This window comes from Protomyctophum parallelum (genome assembly GCF_964188405.1).
Source record: "Protomyctophum parallelum genome assembly, chromosome: 20".
NCBI lineage: Eukaryota > Metazoa > Chordata > Actinopteri > Myctophiformes > Myctophidae > Protomyctophum > Protomyctophum parallelum.
In genome coordinates, this window is record NC_139718.1 from 34,792,464 (window position 1) to 34,806,288 (window position 13,825).

Genomic DNA, 13,825 nt, shown 5'->3' on the forward strand with positions numbered 1-13,825 from the left:
ATATACTAAATCACTAAATGTCCATACTGGTTAACACAATCGGTCAGTTCAGAAGATATACAATATACCCCAGGATAGTATAATTCACACCAAGCATATAACGATGTATAACTACCGTATAATAACTATTATATAGTTAGTTACTCTGAAGTGCACAAAACTCAAGTGGAAGGCATAGTTTACACCACGACTATAATGAAGACAATTGTGAACAACAATATTGTTATTGTAAGTGCAGTGTGAACAACCCTTTCCAATCCTTGACGAACAACACTGGTCATTCCAAAATAAATATGTGGTTGGAACTTGGGCGCGGGTGCAGGAAACTGTGAGCATTGCATGCTGCTCAAACTGAAATGGTGTCCATGATGATTCAGCAGGGCAATTAGCAGCTTGGTTCAGGTGTGGGGAGATGATGTTGGAGGAGATGTCGGCAGGGCAAATGCTTCCGAGTGGACCCCTGGGAGCCTTTTGACACCATATGTGTGAGTTTGTACCTGTATGGGTGTTTGTGCCAGTATGTGTTTATTATTAGTGTGTGTGTGTGTGCGCGCGCATGCACCTGTGTTTGTGTAGGCTACAATGCAAACCCACATATTCTGATATGTCAAAGGAAACAAGAGCCAGTTCTATCCTGTGTGAGCTGCTGCTATTACAGTACACTGTTTACCAATAATGTAGCACATTGACCCAGGTATATATTATTAAATATTTTGTATATAAAAATCTATATTCCTGCCAGATAGTCAATCACAAACACCAAGTAGGCCCAACTAATCAACACACGCTTATGGTCTCACTTATCAATCCACACTCGAGGTCAAACAGTTTGAAACTGCTTTTAGCAATCAGCAAAGGCAGCATGCCAGCCCAGTAATACCCATTCTGGGCGGGAACCCCTATTGGTATCTTACCCCCTCAGGCCGGGCACCCATATTTGGGTTCTGTACAGTATGTACAGTATTCAAAAATGTAAACATTTTGATGCTGCTATATAAATATTTGAAGTTTTTCAGAAACCTTAGGTCAGGATTTAGAGGCGTTTTTAGAATCGGCCTTAGGCCTAAATGGGTTAAGCATAGCTCATCATGTCCCTGTGGGAAACAGACTAGGATCATGCAGACCAGAGCCATCCAAGAGCAGAGGTCATTGCAAGCCATGTGAGCACTGGCCACAGTGCAGCACCTTAGTTTAGGCATGTTTCCAAGACCTTCATTGGCTGAGTTGATTCCTTACAATTTTGATTCCTGGCGGCATGTACGGTCCTTCAGAGAGAGAGAGAGAGAGCATTCTGGACTCTTGACACATGCAAACTATGACTTTGAAAGATGCAAACAATCTATTTGTCAATGGCAAATGCCTGTGTGAAGACGCACGCACCTGACCTAAGCTGAGGCCTATTACATTCATATTGTGGCCAATGCGGTACATTTGAGGCTATCTTCTGTAACTCCTCACAACCCTCTCCTGGGTACTGGGTGAGACTACAGTACATATGTATTGAGAGTAAAAAACTGGTTCAACATCACTTTCTCAAAGATCTTTAAATGTTAGGTAAACCTTTGTCTGTGGAGAGGTTTACTCAATTCATGTATAGTCTTTGAAGTAATCTTTTTCCCCATTCAACAGACTGTTCTATGGAACAATTAATATTTAAGTAAGTCTGTGTGTTGACATAGCAGGTTTGACAGTGACAATACATACAGTATTGTTTGTGTTGTGTACAGTGCAAATAAGATCAGATCTGACAGAATGTCACAGGAAACAAGAGACGGCTCTATCTTGTTTGAGCTGCATACACTGCAGTTTACCGCTTTGAATGACCAAATGAGTGCAGCACATTAACCCCTTCAGGGGTCAGGATCAAGGCCTTCGGGACCGATGAGAAAAGAAAATGTCTGAACAAAGACGCTTTGTTAAACAATACATAACATCTGTGTGTGTGTGGTCTGTGTACAATGCAAACCCACAGATATCCATGTTTCATTTATTTCACATTCACAATGTGGTATCAACCCATGAACACAATACGACTGTTATATTGGAACATCGGGTATCGGGTGCATGAACAGAGTTGCGTGACACTGATGAAAGGGTGACTGTCACCCATGATCGTGACATAATCAAGCAATCTTAAATTGATTGAACTGCACTAGAACTTTGGGTTGTAGAAGTAGCAGCTGGACATGATGATATACGTTCAAATATTGCTATAATTTCTATCTGTTGCGTCTGTACTCTATGAGCCGGACATATACCGGTAGCAATTAATTCACTGTCATTGCATGGTTTTGTCATACCAATTCTCAACTTCGTTTAGACAAGTCTGAACGTACCTTTACATTAGGGCTTTTAAATAATAGTTGTACATTTAAAAACTGTGTACATTGGTGATTATAACTAACCTGACGCTGCCAGATCCAAGAAGCTTGCTACACAAATTTGTTTCACAACTTATTGGGATCTGGGATCACGGAAGCAAATTCGATGACAGGGCTGTTCCTTTTTTTCAAGATACTTGGATGGGACCGTCTGTCTATCACCGTGTGGGCGTGCAAACACAACCAATCATATTGACGTGTCTATATAGCTTCACATCCGGTTTCACACATATCCCGCCCTTAGCTCACGCTGATTGGTTCGGTACAGAACAGATTTTTGTCAGCTCAACTCCCTGAGAGATCCCAGATGAGTGCTGTGTTGGGGAACATGGTTACCCAATACCGCCCTCATCTGGCAGCGTCAGGTTAGATTATAACTATAATCTAGCTGATCTTGAGGCCTACAAAAACTTCTCCCTCAACTAGTCAACTAGCACCAACAAGGTAGTTGCTTAAAGCCCTACTTTACATTATGTCTTTCATAACATTGTGTTGTGTTTATTGCTCCACGTTTTTTCCCTCATGCAGGTGAAGTCCGTTTCCTTTTGGTGACCTCACAGGAGTCTTCATGGAAGTCGATGGAGGGAAACGCGACTCTCTGCTCCACCCACCTGGCGACCGTCAACAGCTTCCTGTCCTGCAGGGCGGGGCCTATGAGCTGTAGGCCAATGGGAAGGCCCCGACTTGATAAGGCGGTTGGTACTGAAACAGCAGGGAGGCCTGAGGCAAAAACAACAAAATGGAGAGTTGAGAGAACGTGGACAGGCACAGATTAGGAACAAAGGGAGTCTACCAATGCGCCTCAAGCCTAAAACGGCTGGTCCGGTGCATCACAGGAACAAGGACACTTAATGCAGAAGGAGGAGAGGACACTGGAGCAGCACAGACATTTTGAGCCTTTTATTTAGGTGCTAGTATACAAAAAACGACTAACGTTTCAACCTAGAAGGTCTTCATCAGAGTCAAAGATTAGGAACTCACGGTTATTTAAAAGGTTCTATTGGAGAGCAGTAAAGGTTGGGGGAAACTTAAACTGCCCTCAAATGTAAACAGTCCCTGCAGGGATCAGCTGTTTTGAATACTACTTTTATCTGATTCACAATAACAATGGGCTGACCCAGGTAGAATTTCTGCCCTTACTTTCTAAAGCAACGCGAACATGTACTATAGACCAAACATAGCTACTTTTACTACCACCTTGTTTTGTTTTTCCTCAATTAAGTATTAAGATGAAGAGAGTTTCAATGTGCAATTGGCAATACATTAAAAGCAGGTTGATACTCCACAATAATAGCCATTCAAGGCCCTCAAGGTTAATTGGGTCATCACCGGGTCAGTCCGAGGTCAGTCTAGTTAGTCATTCTGACTGGCCATAATATCGTACATAAACATTATTTTCGGGGTAAGGGAAGATTAGTTGGGGCAGCACCTGTAGTCATGAGTAGGACGAAGGCCCTACGTCCTCCCAGTGGGGGCTCCTCGATGGCAGGAGTCAGTAGGATACAGCAGCAGTGACAACACAAAAATGTGTGTGTGGGGAGGAATAGGCTACTCTAAATTTATATAAAAGAGAAAATGCATTGTGCCCCCCCCCCCCCCAGAAAAACACTGCCACAATGCTGAATATGTAAAGGAAATGGTAAAGTGGTTTGGACTTGAAAAGATTTCGGTCTCTCTGTGTACGGCACATGTGCAAACACGAACAGTAGTAATGTCTCTTGAGTACCTGCCATGTTGACGGGCTGTGTGAAGACGTCTTCCTGTGCGCTGCGCGTGCGGTTGTCCTCCTGGGCGAAGTCGGCGTAGCGCACTGCGTCGGACAGAGTGGTGGGCGTCAGCAGCACGTCGACGCCCGAACCGAACACTCGCTTGAAGTCGTCAGCGATCAGCCGGCGAACCTTCTGCGCCTTCACAAAGTAGCGCTCGTAGTTCCTGAGGGGTGAGTGACAAAGTATTCCACGGGTTATTGCTTGGTTTTGGAATCAATATCCTCACCAAGAGCAGATGGAAGGTAACAAACACATGATCACTGCATTGGTTACCTGTCACCATCATTATACATTTTAGGATTCTTGTGTACTAGTCTACTATATATATATATATCACTCCATTGCCGTGCACCGGAGTACATTTCGGGCATGCTCGTAATATGTACACACCAGTGAATCTCTGAGGTCCACTGGACACTTAACAGTTCTGTACGGACCAAGACACAGTTTATATACCTCCAGCCTTTGGAACACCCTGCCAGAGAATCTCAAAATGGCTTAAACTGTACACAATTTTAACGCGCGACGTTAAGACAAATCGATCTCACCCACCCTAGTGATTACACCGATACATATTTTAATGTCTCCTTGCTTTAATACTGTGCTTCTTCTATGATGTTTTAGGCATTAGTCTTCAATTTGTGCTGCAGTTTATGTATGAAAGGTCAGGTGCTGTATAAAATGAGGATTATTATTATAAATTATAATAATAATAATCCTCATTTTATAGACATTGTTGGGATCTTACCTGTCCTATACAAACTCAAGTCTCCCCCCTTTGATCCAGCAGTTTAGTTAAACTGCTAATATGCCATGTTACAGCAGCCACACGCCCATATCCTTTGCACATGACAATGCGATCAAATAGCACTACATAAGGTCAAAGCTATGCAATAGCTGTCAACTACACACTTGAAATGAGTGATGGATCATCTAAATGGCGTGTGCACTTCAGTGTTAATTTCGTTGACTAAAACTATGACGAAAGGTTTTCGTCGACTACCTTTTTTCATTGAAGAAAACTAAATAGAAACTTCATACAAACTAAGCTATAATGATGACTAAAACTAAGACTAAATATATTGACAATACCATCAATAGTCATTTTATGTTCGGTTAGCAGATCTACACGCTGTGAGCTTGTAGATCGGCTATTTTCAGCATGCAACCAACTGTAAAATCAACCATTACGGCGCGTGCCATCAAGGCCCGACAAAATAGATTTGTCGGCAAAACCAACTGTCGCCATTAATCGACAGCTGATGTCTACATTAGACATCTTATGATATTCAGTCAACTAAAACTAGTTCAGTTACTTTTCAGGAATAAAAATGTCTGGGTTTCCGAGGCTACTTTTCAGATGACTAAAACAAAATGTTATATTATAACAAAAAAAAGTCAAAATGAACAGTGGTGCGCTTACTGTTTAAGCAGGAAGTAGTTCCCTGACAGTATTCTCCCTCTCACCACGTCGTTGAAGCCCTCGTGGCGCGTTGCGGCGTACATGGCCTCCGTAGAACTGTCTACCTCGCTGCGGTGACCTGCCAAAACACGCAGCGCACAGTTCTTTGTTTAAGTTATCATCCTCAAACAGACCTAGTCAGTTATGTAACACTGTACCTATGTTTGCTGTACTGTACTGGCTTTGCAACAATCTGAGCCAGAAGAGAACGGAGAGAACAACCAGAAATATTTGTACACGGGTCTGCATTTCAAATTTCTTTGGGAATCATCACTGAGAAAGCATAATGCATACATATACACATTATTATATTACAAGTAAGACGCGCAAACGCGGGAAGCGAACGCAGCTCGTGTGTGTGTGGTTGTGTGTGTGTGTGTGTGTGTGTGTGTGTGTGTGTGTGTGTGCGTGCTACAGCTGCGCCCTGTGTGTGTGTGTGTGTGTGTGTGCTACAGCTGCGCCCTCTGGTGGCGGGCGGGTGGTGTAACAGCGGGACAGACACACAGACATTCAGCCCTTGCTGTCATAGTAAGTGGCTCACTGCGTTCGCAATTATATATACACCATATTTCTCTTTACCCACAGCAGCTTCTTACAAACACGTCCTTGTCATGTCTGTCTGTCTATCAGTCCCTGTGCAAGGTTTGACACCAAAACACTTCATTAAAAAGTAGGCTACCTCTACAGGCTACAGAAGGTTTTTTTTCCCCCCTCCCTCCGTCGTCTCTCTCGTTGACGGTCCCTCTAAACTCCCTCAAATTGGTGCTGCTATTTGTCATGGATTGGCAATCTATGACATGCATGGACGTGCACTGTGCGCAAACACAACACTTCACACCTACAAAGCTGCCAAGTGTCAATAGCATATGCATATAAAAGGTCTATTGTTGTGTGACCTGCGGATTGTTAAAAGCCACATGGGTGAGCTACTTTAACTTCAGTGGGTGGGCTATCAAATGCATGTAATGTAAATCTGGCCCATGCGACGGCCACATGTCCTGGGTACGTGTTATTTCTCAAGGGACACAGGAATGGTGGCCATGTGTAGATTGACTATTTTAGGGGCAGACACCATTTTCAGTGTAAATCAGGAAACAGAAGCAGTGGGCTGCCACCTAGGGGCACTTGGGGAGCAGTTACGGGTTCAGTGTTTTACAACAAATGTAGTCTGGCAGTCTTTGGCGTCTTACTGGTGTAGTCTGGCAGTTTTTCCAAGCATTGCTCTTTAATAAAACACAAACAAATCCATACCGTACTCCAGGCCATCAAATCGAGCCATGTTGGACGCCACCTCAGCGTGGCACAGCACATGGTAGCACACAATGGAGTGCTGGGTGTGGGGGAGGGAGACCTGTTCCACCCTTGCCCCTGCCCTCTCAAACATGTCCGCGACGCGACTCCACTGTTCCAGTGTCTCCCGGGACAGTCCTGGGGCGTGGTATTCCTGACCCAGATGTGGAGATCAGAGTGTCAATTTGAGAAACTACCATAGAAACATATTCTATTTGATAAAGAACCGATATCTTAAAGAAACAATTGCGGGAGGCTACTTTTAAAACTAGAGTATACTATACAATACATTACATTTTATTATGGCCAATTGGCCAGTGGTTGTACTAGTGGTTAAGGAGGAAGCCTGACTATGCTTATAGACTTAAATATAGTTCTAAACTTACCTTAGGAATGCCTATGCAGATGTCCTTCACATCAAACTCCTCTGGCAGCTCTGCAGATGACAATGGGCTGTGGACTGTTGTGGAGTCTCTCACATCAAGGCCTTGGATGATGCCTGGGTGTCATATCAACACAACCCCAGATGTTACTAATGTAATGAACAAGTGCAACAACGTGCATTGTGTCATGCATAACATCAATGGGGGGAAAATAAAGTGCACTAACTTATAGTGGTTTTACATATTCGGACATAACTACACTATTAGGATTATAACACATAACAGAAAGCCTAAAAAGAGGCAAATAGTCGGAGATAAATGTTATTAACTGCGTAAAAAAGAATAATAAGAAAATAATAATGGAAAAAAAACAACTAAAAAAGGTAATTTGTTTTTCCACCTCAGTGTGTCAGGACCTGGAAAACAACAACAACAAAGGTCGGTGACCCTACAAAGCCATTGATAGAATGAGCTGCACAATGATTATGACAGTGTGTTTGTGTGACTGACGTAACCTACTTAACACAGTGGCTGCGTCGCTGACACTCCGGGTCATAATGCCGGGGACGTCCATGGAGTTGACCAGGGGGATAAGGCCGTGCCTGGACACCAGACCATAGGTGGGCTTCAGGGCGACGACCCCGCACAAGGCTCCGGGGTTACGGGTAGAGCCGCCGGTGTCTGATCCCAAAGCCCTGCCAAGACCACCCAAGGGTAAGGGTGCTTTGAGTAAATAATGTTTCGTTGTAGTGCTTCCACAGTATATGACCATTTCTTACTATAATGAACTGCAGTACATTGTTAGGCTATAATGTGCAAAATACTCAAAAACAACTCTGTTACTAACTGATTTCTACCTGGCATCACTATATTGAGTATGTCTGAAATTGACATAGAAAATAGGGGTGCATACTTAGTTTAGACTAGTCATTGGTTAGACATGGGTTAAGGTTAGGTTTAGGTGTGCTGCCCCGTGAGAGGTTAGGTTTAGGGTGAGGGTTTGAGATAGGTTGTAGTTGTAGGACTAATGCCTGGTCTAACCAATGACTAGGCTAAACCAAAAACTAAGTCTGAACTAAGTACTGCACCCAGAAAATAACTGACCCACACATGCCATTGCAGTGCATTGTGAGCTTGTAGATTTGCTAATTTCGCCATTTGTCATCCCATACAAATATACATGTCTCATATATATGTCCCAAACAATATATCGTTTCTGTTCCAAGGAGTTTGAAATTGCATTTCTTTTTGATCATGTGCTCACTCACAGGTGACTGGTACGTGATCATGTGCTCACTGACAGGTGACTGGTACGTGATCATGTGCTCACTGACAGGTGACTGGTACGTGATCATTTGCTCACTGACAGGTGACTGGTATGTGATCATGTGCTCACTGACAGGTGACTGGTACGTGATCATGTGCTCACTGACAGGTGACTGGTATGTGATCATGTGCTCACTGACAGGTGACTGGTACGTGATCATGTGCTCACTGACAGGTGACTGGTACGTGATCATGTGCTCACTGACAGGTGACTGGTACGTGATCATGTGCTCACTGACAGGTGACTGGTATGTGATCATGTGCTCACTGACAGGTGACTGGTACGTGATCATGTGCTCACTGACAGGTGACTGGTATGTGATCATGTGCTCACTGACAGGTGACTGGTATGTGATCATGTGCTCACTGACAGGTGACTGGTATGTGATCATGTGCTCACTGACAGGTGACTGGTATGTGATCATGTGCTCACTGACAGGTGACTGGTATGTGATCATGTGCTCACTGACAGGTGACTGGTATGTGATCATGTGCTCACTGACAGGTGACTGGTACGTGATCATGTGCTCACGGACAGGTGACTGGTATGTGATCATGTGCTCACTGACAGGTAACTGGTATGTGATCATGTGCTCACTGACAGGTAACTGGTGAGTGACGCCACGGCTGCAGCACTTCCTCCGGAGCTTCCCCCTGTGATGACCCAATCAGAGTCTGGCTCCGCCCCCGTGCGGTCTGTGTACGTGGCAGCGTAGCTCCAGGGGTTCCTCACTGGACCGAAAGCCCCGTCTGTGCTTCCAGCACTGGGAAAGACGGAGGCACAGAGGGATAAAGTGACAGCCAGAAATTCCTGGAAATACACCATTGTGTACCAATGAATAAACCCTGGGCACACAAGGGCTGCATTAATCTGCCTGATATTAATCTGTCTGGAACCAAAATAAGATAGGCACAAGAGGGATGAAGTGACGGAGAGGAAACACCCGCAGTTATTAGAACTTTGGAGGCAGTGTCACATTCAACTTATCTGAAAACAAAGCAAACCTTTATGTAACCCGGCACCAAATATTAAAAAAAAACTATTCTGCATATTTGGAACTAGTTCTGTGTAGGTAGTCTTACCCCATAGCAAACTCATCCATGTTGGTCTTCCCCATGAGAACGGCCCCCTGGTCAAGGAGCTTCTGGACCACGGTAGCACTGTATGGTGGCGTGTACTCTGTGGCACAAATACAGGTATAGGATTACCTTCAGTTCAAGAGGTTTACCGGCAGTGTGAAGAGAGAGAGAGAGAAATATGAGATGTCAAGTTGTGGCATGTTTTGATTGGGGTACCTTTCAACATTTTGGAGGCACAAGTGGTCCTGACACTCTCTGTGCAGAAGTTGTCCTTGACAGCAAAGGGGACTCCATCTAGAGGACCTTTGGGAGCGCCTGAAATGAGAGAATCTGAATTAGTAGTAGTAACAAGGCTACAGATATGACAGGGGGACACACGCATGGCGCACGCACACACACACGTTCAAATATGCTCTCACATCACCTTGATTGTTTTTTTGGTTACCATAGTTACCTGCCAAGTTGGTACTACGACTGACATTAGGGACTTTAAGCATCGGCGGGCGGCTACAGCAGTCCGCTCCGGCAACCGGAAATGGATCAGTGCTCGATACATAAACCTGCTTGCCGTCGCAGCCCTTTCTACTACGGCAGAACCTACACTTCCACTTAGTGTCTACAACGCCATGTCGTAACTATGTTTATTGAAATCATAGCTGTCATACATTTACGCAGATTGCTCCATCACCTCTCTTATGCCGTGTAATGTGTTGGCATGCTCTGAATGAAGAAATAACACTAATACCATATGTCATAACCATGTTTATTAAATCGGTTTTAGAATAGCACAGATTGCTCCAGCACCTTCCTCTTTTTTAGTTGCAAAAGGTTTATTTTTTATAAATCAACCCCATTATAATCCACAAAAATTGTGGATTTGACAATTCAGCATTCTTCATGAAAACACTCATTCAACTCAGATTCAGCCAAAATCCCCCCCCCCCCCCACCAATCATGGCTGACTCATGGTGTTCAGCTTGCTGCTTGAGATGAGACAGGTTTGGGCTTCTTGTTCTTTTTGGTGTTGGACGCTCCGTTGGTGGTCTTCGCCGGCCTCTTATCCCCCCAGTGAGTCTTCTGCTGCTCCAGACGCTGCTGCTTCTTCTGCATGTAGGACGCCATGTTGTCGAAGTTCACCTTGTACAGGTGCTGGAAGCAGCTCTCCGTCTCTGCACCAGCCTGAAGTGCCTCCCAATGGGGCTTGAGACAGTCCACCAGTTGGTTTAGTTCGGAGCTCCCTGCATCACACTCCCAGCAGTCCTGGGCATGTGTGTAGATCTGGAGCGGTGCCTCACGGCTGTCCAGGAGTACCCACAGTCTGCCTTTGGGGTCAAAGGTCATATGGCGTGGACTGTGGGGGAGGGTCACCCTGCTGCAGACCACCAGCCTCTCCGCGGCCCTTTGATCAATCCTGAGGAACTGCACTATGGGTAATCTCTCACACTGCACGGCTACATGACCTCCATCGGGGGAGCATGCAATCCTGCTGACTGCATACCTCTTTCTCTTCTCTTGCTCAGTTTGGGTACTTGGCGTTTCTCTGTGCTTTCAGGTCCAAGCTCTGCAGCTTCCGGCCTGACTCGTACTCCCACAACTTCACTGTCCCGTCCCCTGATCCAGACAGAAGCCACTGTGGGTGAACTGACGGGATGACCAGAAGAACACTGACAAACTCCTCGTGTTCCAAACAGAATGACTGGATGTTGTAAGGCGACTCGAAGTGACTGACCCGGATCTTTTCATCGCGGTCTGCTGTGATGACGTACTTGTCGTTGGGTGTGAGGGTCATAGACAGCAGCATGGACAGGTGTCCCAGCATCAGTTCTCCGTCCTTCTGGGGATCCATCACTGAGAAGGAGTAAACATCTCCCGACTTGTCTGCCACCAGCAGCACATCCTCGGCCTGGGTGAATACCAGCGAGGTGCACCTCCTCACAACCCACCTAGCACTGATATGTTGCCATGATGATTCAGTGCGGAACAGAACCAGCCGCTTGCCGTCATCGGTCAACGCTGCCAGGTTTCCAGAAGGAGAGACAGCGAGGGCCAAGATCTTGTCATTTCCTGTTTCTTCTGAGCCGTCACTTCGGCTGTCAGCCTCTGTGTTCTTTGGTTTCTTCTCAGCTGTGCTGCAGTCAAAAACGAACGGTTCCCTGGCTTGTATGGTGTGAACAGCGATGAGCTTTTTGTCGCTACTGCAGACAAACCACTCTCCACATGGGGTGTTTTAAAAATGATAATGTGTTTGACACATGCTGCATAGATGCGTCACCATGGGAACCAAAAATGGATGGGAAACCGTCGCAGACGATAGCCAGATGATCGAAGATATGCTGCTACCAAACAATTTTGACAGCTATGGCGATTGCGTCACTTCTTCCGCGTAGCGGACCCGTCCTGAAAACAGTCGTTAGTATATATAAACAGTCCCTAATATAATTCTATGTTACCTGAATCTCCATATATGGAGCAGACCAACACCGACATCATCGGCTGGATCACCATCACCATACATAGAGATGACTACACATCACTCTGACATCACCGGGTTACTCGACCAGTTCAGAAGAAGCAGACCTCCCCTGTTATAACAGATACTAACCAACGCACTCTCAGGAATCTTCCAACTATCGCGACTCCCCAGAATGTATCTTCAAGACCTTCAGATCCAGCAACGCCCCCCAGGATCTCCAACGGTACTCTTCACAGCACAGGACACTAGATGTGCATTGGCACTGCCCTCACGATTCAATTCGATTACGATTCACCAGGTAATGATTCGACTCTACGATGCATTGTGATGCATCACACTTTTCTAGATTACTGCACAACATGGCAAATGTTTCAACAGTCAATACAAGCGGTCAAATAATCAGATATACTGAACATATTTCATTAGAGGTGCTCCGATCAGGTTTTTTGGGATCGATCACTCATTGTTTTTCCTCACGATCGGCCGATACTAATATTGTGCATAAGGGGAAAATTTTAATATTTCCAAAATTATGTCAAAACGCACATCAAAACTGTTCCTGTGTGTGTGTAGTGGAAGGGGAGAATGTTTTAGGCCTGTCATGAAGATGCAAAACAATATTATACTATATATCTGATTGACTTTTATACCACTTAAAAATGGTATACAAGTTCGGTTTCTCTAGATCAGGTAAAATGAGAGGGAGATCACCGGCGATTGGCCGATCACCGTTCGGTGGCTGATCGATCGGAGCAACTCTATATTTTATTTAGAATGACATATTATAATTATACAAACAAACACCTCGGAGCAATCTGCTTTCTGCCTCTTGAGCCTGTTTCAGAGCCAGCTCCTCGGTCACCGTGATGTAGGCATTCAGACGTTGTGTTTTCTTGATGCGGTGCAAACATTTCTTACACAACTCTGTGGGGGAGATCCTTCCCTCCCTCAGTGCCAGAGACACCTGCAACAAAATATCCAAGACGAAATGTCAAATAATTTGTTCCAAGACGATCGAGATGTCAAACCATTTCTTTCTGGGACCCACTGTATAGTCACTTAGTTTGTGGTAAACAGCACTGTCTTTGATCAACTTAGTTTGTGGTAAACAGCAACGTGACTCGTAAATAAAATGTTCTTGAATATAAAGGCATATGGAATGTGAGTGACATTGTTGTGCATCAGTTGACCATTGCTGGGGGTTTCAATTTCATTCATCGCTTTGAGGACACTGTCTGCAACATCCTCAGTCTACCTCCGAGTGTACAAATTGAACCCCATTTATACACTCACAGATAATACAAAATACAAATAGAGAGGTTAATGCTGAATAATTATCTTGAGCGATTAAATTCCAGAATTAGGGTCATCGGTCGTGTACGTGTGATTATAGCCACATTTAGCTACAAATATGACCTTTTCGGCGCAGCATGCACAAGAAAACCACACATCTAGAGATGCTCTTCAATCGCAACTAACCTCTCGTATGGTCAGGCCGAGCATTATCTTCCGAAAATGTCTCAGTTGTCAACCTTCAGCATAGAGCCACAGTAACTGCAACGCCATGGAGGCTGCCATGTTTGTTATTATGGCTGCGACGTCACTCTCTCACGTCGTCGCGGTCTGTGATTGGACGGCTGCTGAGCTACGCGCGTGCCGAT

The 13,825-nt window shown here is 44.9% G+C and overlaps 2 protein-coding genes across 2 annotated transcripts; both read right to left on the reverse strand.

The window, feature by feature from the left end:
• Positions 1-1,973: 1,973 nt before the first annotated feature.
• On the reverse strand, positions 1,974-13,747 carry qrsl1 (glutaminyl-tRNA amidotransferase subunit QRSL1). The gene is made up of 11 exons (XM_083791326.1): positions 13,644-13,747; positions 12,969-13,128; positions 9,908-10,006; positions 9,695-9,791; positions 9,214-9,375; positions 7,805-7,980; positions 7,289-7,401; positions 6,864-7,056; positions 5,574-5,691; positions 4,108-4,313; positions 1,974-3,101 (listed from the first exon to the last, which is right to left on the reverse strand). The coding sequence occupies exons 1-11, from the start codon at positions 13,665-13,667 to the stop codon at positions 2,902-2,904; spliced, it is 1,548 nt and encodes a 515-aa protein (XP_083647452.1). The 5' UTR covers positions 13,668-13,747; the 3' UTR covers positions 1,974-2,901.
• LOC310878459 (tRNA (guanine-N(7)-)-methyltransferase non-catalytic subunit wdr4-like) lies at positions 10,664-12,196 on the reverse strand (the record flags this gene model as incomplete). The annotated part of the gene is given in 3 exon segments (XM_083792788.1): positions 10,664-11,234; positions 11,236-11,902; positions 12,142-12,196. Coding segments are annotated over 3 exon segments (1,293 nt in total).
• Positions 13,748-13,825: the final 78 nt, after the last annotated feature.